This window comes from Malurus melanocephalus, unplaced genomic scaffold (assembly GCF_030028575.1).
Source record: "Malurus melanocephalus ecotype Western Australia unplaced genomic scaffold, MMel_1.1 scaffold_5183, whole genome shotgun sequence".
NCBI lineage: Eukaryota > Metazoa > Chordata > Aves > Passeriformes > Maluridae > Malurus > Malurus melanocephalus.
Genome location: NW_026628414.1, coordinates 1 through 2,153, shown reverse-complemented (window position 1 = coordinate 2,153; position 2,153 = coordinate 1). Strand labels below are relative to the sequence as shown.

Sequence of the window (2,153 nt, the reverse complement as noted above, 5' to 3'; positions counted from 1 at the left end):
GCCCCGCTCACCATCGGGCTGGCGGTACGGGTGGTAGATATGGATGTCCATGGGCCGGTGCAAGGTGCTGATCAGCAGCGTTTTGTTGGCTCCCGTGGTCTTGTGGGCCCGGTTGATGGATTTGGTCTCCCAGTCGGTCCAGTAGATGAAATCCTCAAAGAGGGTGAGCGCGAAGATGTGCGGGATGTCCTGGCTCAGCACTGCGCGAGGAGAGCGGGCGCTCAGCRAGGGGCTGCCCCACATCCCCCTCCCACAAAAAAAAGCCCGGACACAGAGCTGACCAGTGTCCACATCTCTGACCCACGCATCCCAGACCTCCCTGAGTTCCTCTGGCTCTCACCCGTGTGCCGGTTGGAGCCGTCCAGGCTGGCGAACTCGATGTAGTCCTCGCGGGCGTCGGCCCAGTAGATGCGGCTGTTGATGTAGTCCAGGGTGAGGCCGTTGGGCCACGTGATCTTGGTGTCCACGATGACGCTGCGGTTGGTGCCGTCCATGCCGATCTTGCCGATCAGCGAATGGTCACCCCAGTCCGTCCAGTAGAGGTAGCTGGGGGTGAAATGGAAGAGTGTGGAGAGGTTGAGTCGGGAASCATGGAAATTTCTCCCTGTGAGGGTGGGGAGGCTCCGGCATAGACTGCCTGGAAGAAGCTATGGATGTCTCATTCCTGGAAGTGACCAAGGTTGGATGGGGCTTGGAGCACCCTGGGCTGGTTGAAGGTGTCCCTGCCCATGGCATGAGGCGGAACAAGATGGATTTTAAAGATTTTTCCATCCCAAACCACCCCGGAGGCGCATGGACACAGGGTAGGGAGAAGCATCCCGGTGTCCCAGGAAGCCTTTATCTCATCTCCCACCCTCCAGGACTGTGACAAGGTGACCACAGCCCCTTCCCCAGCACAGAGGGAAGGTCCACATCCCCCAGACTCTCACCCATTCTGCACGTCCACCACCAGCGCGCGGGGCTCGCGCAGGCCCGAGTTGACCAGCACGGTGCGGTAAGCGCCGTTGAGCTTCGACACCTCGATGGTGTCCCGGCCTTTGTCACACCAGTACAGGTTTCCTCCCACCCAGTCCACAGCCAGCCCATCGGGGTTGCTGAGCCCTGTGCGGTGAAGGACCTGCCGGGAGGAATCAGAGGTGATGGGGCTGAGCAGGGAGAACCAAACCCTAATCTCTCGGGGGTGACAGCATCGCCCTTCCCAGCCCAGATCTCCTTCCTCTTAGATTTAGATGGGATTTTGGGAACAAATTTCTCCCTATGAGGGTGGGGAGGCACAGGGTACCCAGAGAAGCTGTGGCTGTCTCTGGATCCCTGGAAGTGTCCAAGGTCAGGCTGGACAGGGCTTGGAGCAACCTGGGACAGTGGAAGGTGTCCCTGCCTGTGGCAGGGGGGTGAAAGTGAACAAACTTTAAGGCTCCTCCCAACCCAAATAATTCCAATTATTCTGTGACTCTTCCCCCACTTTTTCTGTCCTACACTTCAGGGCAGCAATGAGCCCACCCCTGCTCGGGATGGGGGTACAAAACATCCCACAGTAACCAGGGCTGACTCCCAGAGCCCGGCGGTGACCCCACAGCAGGGCAGGGGGTGGGTGAGGCTTGGCTGCTCGGTCCAGGGGTGTCCAGGACTATCCCAGCCCCTCACCTGGACATCCAGGAGTGCCCCAAGGCTGTCCTGGCCCCTCACCTGGATGTCCAGGGGTGTCCCAGGACTATCCCAGCCCCTCACCTGGACATCCAGGAGTGCCCCAGGGCTGTTCTGAACCCTCACCTGGACATCCAGGGGTGGCCAGTGGTGCCCAGGACTGTCCCAGCCCCTCACCTGGATGTCCAGGAGTGGCCAGGAGTAGCCCAGGACTGTCCCAGCTCCTCACCTGGACGTTGCTGCCGTTGATGTGCATGCGGCGAATCATGCTGCCCTGCGTGGTGACATCTGTCCAGTAGATCATCTGCTCCCGGTAGTTGAAATCCAGAGCCACGGCGTTGTTCAGCCCCTGGAGAAGAGGGAGGGAGGGAAGACAATTGCAGCAGCCTCAGCGGTTGCCATGGGCTCTGGAGGGGCTTTGCAGAGCCCACAACCTCACTGCCTGCCCCGTGCTCGCAGTGACCTCCTGCCATTTGAGTGAATTTGCCATTCCCTTGGGAAGCTGAGAG

The 2,153-nt window shown here is 60.1% G+C and overlaps 1 protein-coding gene across 1 annotated transcript; it reads right to left on the bottom strand.

Moving 5' to 3' along the window:
• Positions 1-11: 11 nt before the first annotated feature.
• LOC130588448 (low-density lipoprotein receptor-related protein 1-like) lies at positions 12-1,995 on the bottom strand (the record flags this gene model as incomplete). Its single annotated transcript, XM_057389369.1, has 4 exons — positions 1,874-1,995; positions 930-1,117; positions 341-546; positions 12-200 (listed from the first exon to the last, which is right to left on the bottom strand). Coding segments are annotated over exons 1-4 (658 nt in total), but the record flags the coding sequence as incomplete, so codon positions are not given.
• Between the last annotated feature and the right edge of the window lie 158 nt (positions 1,996-2,153).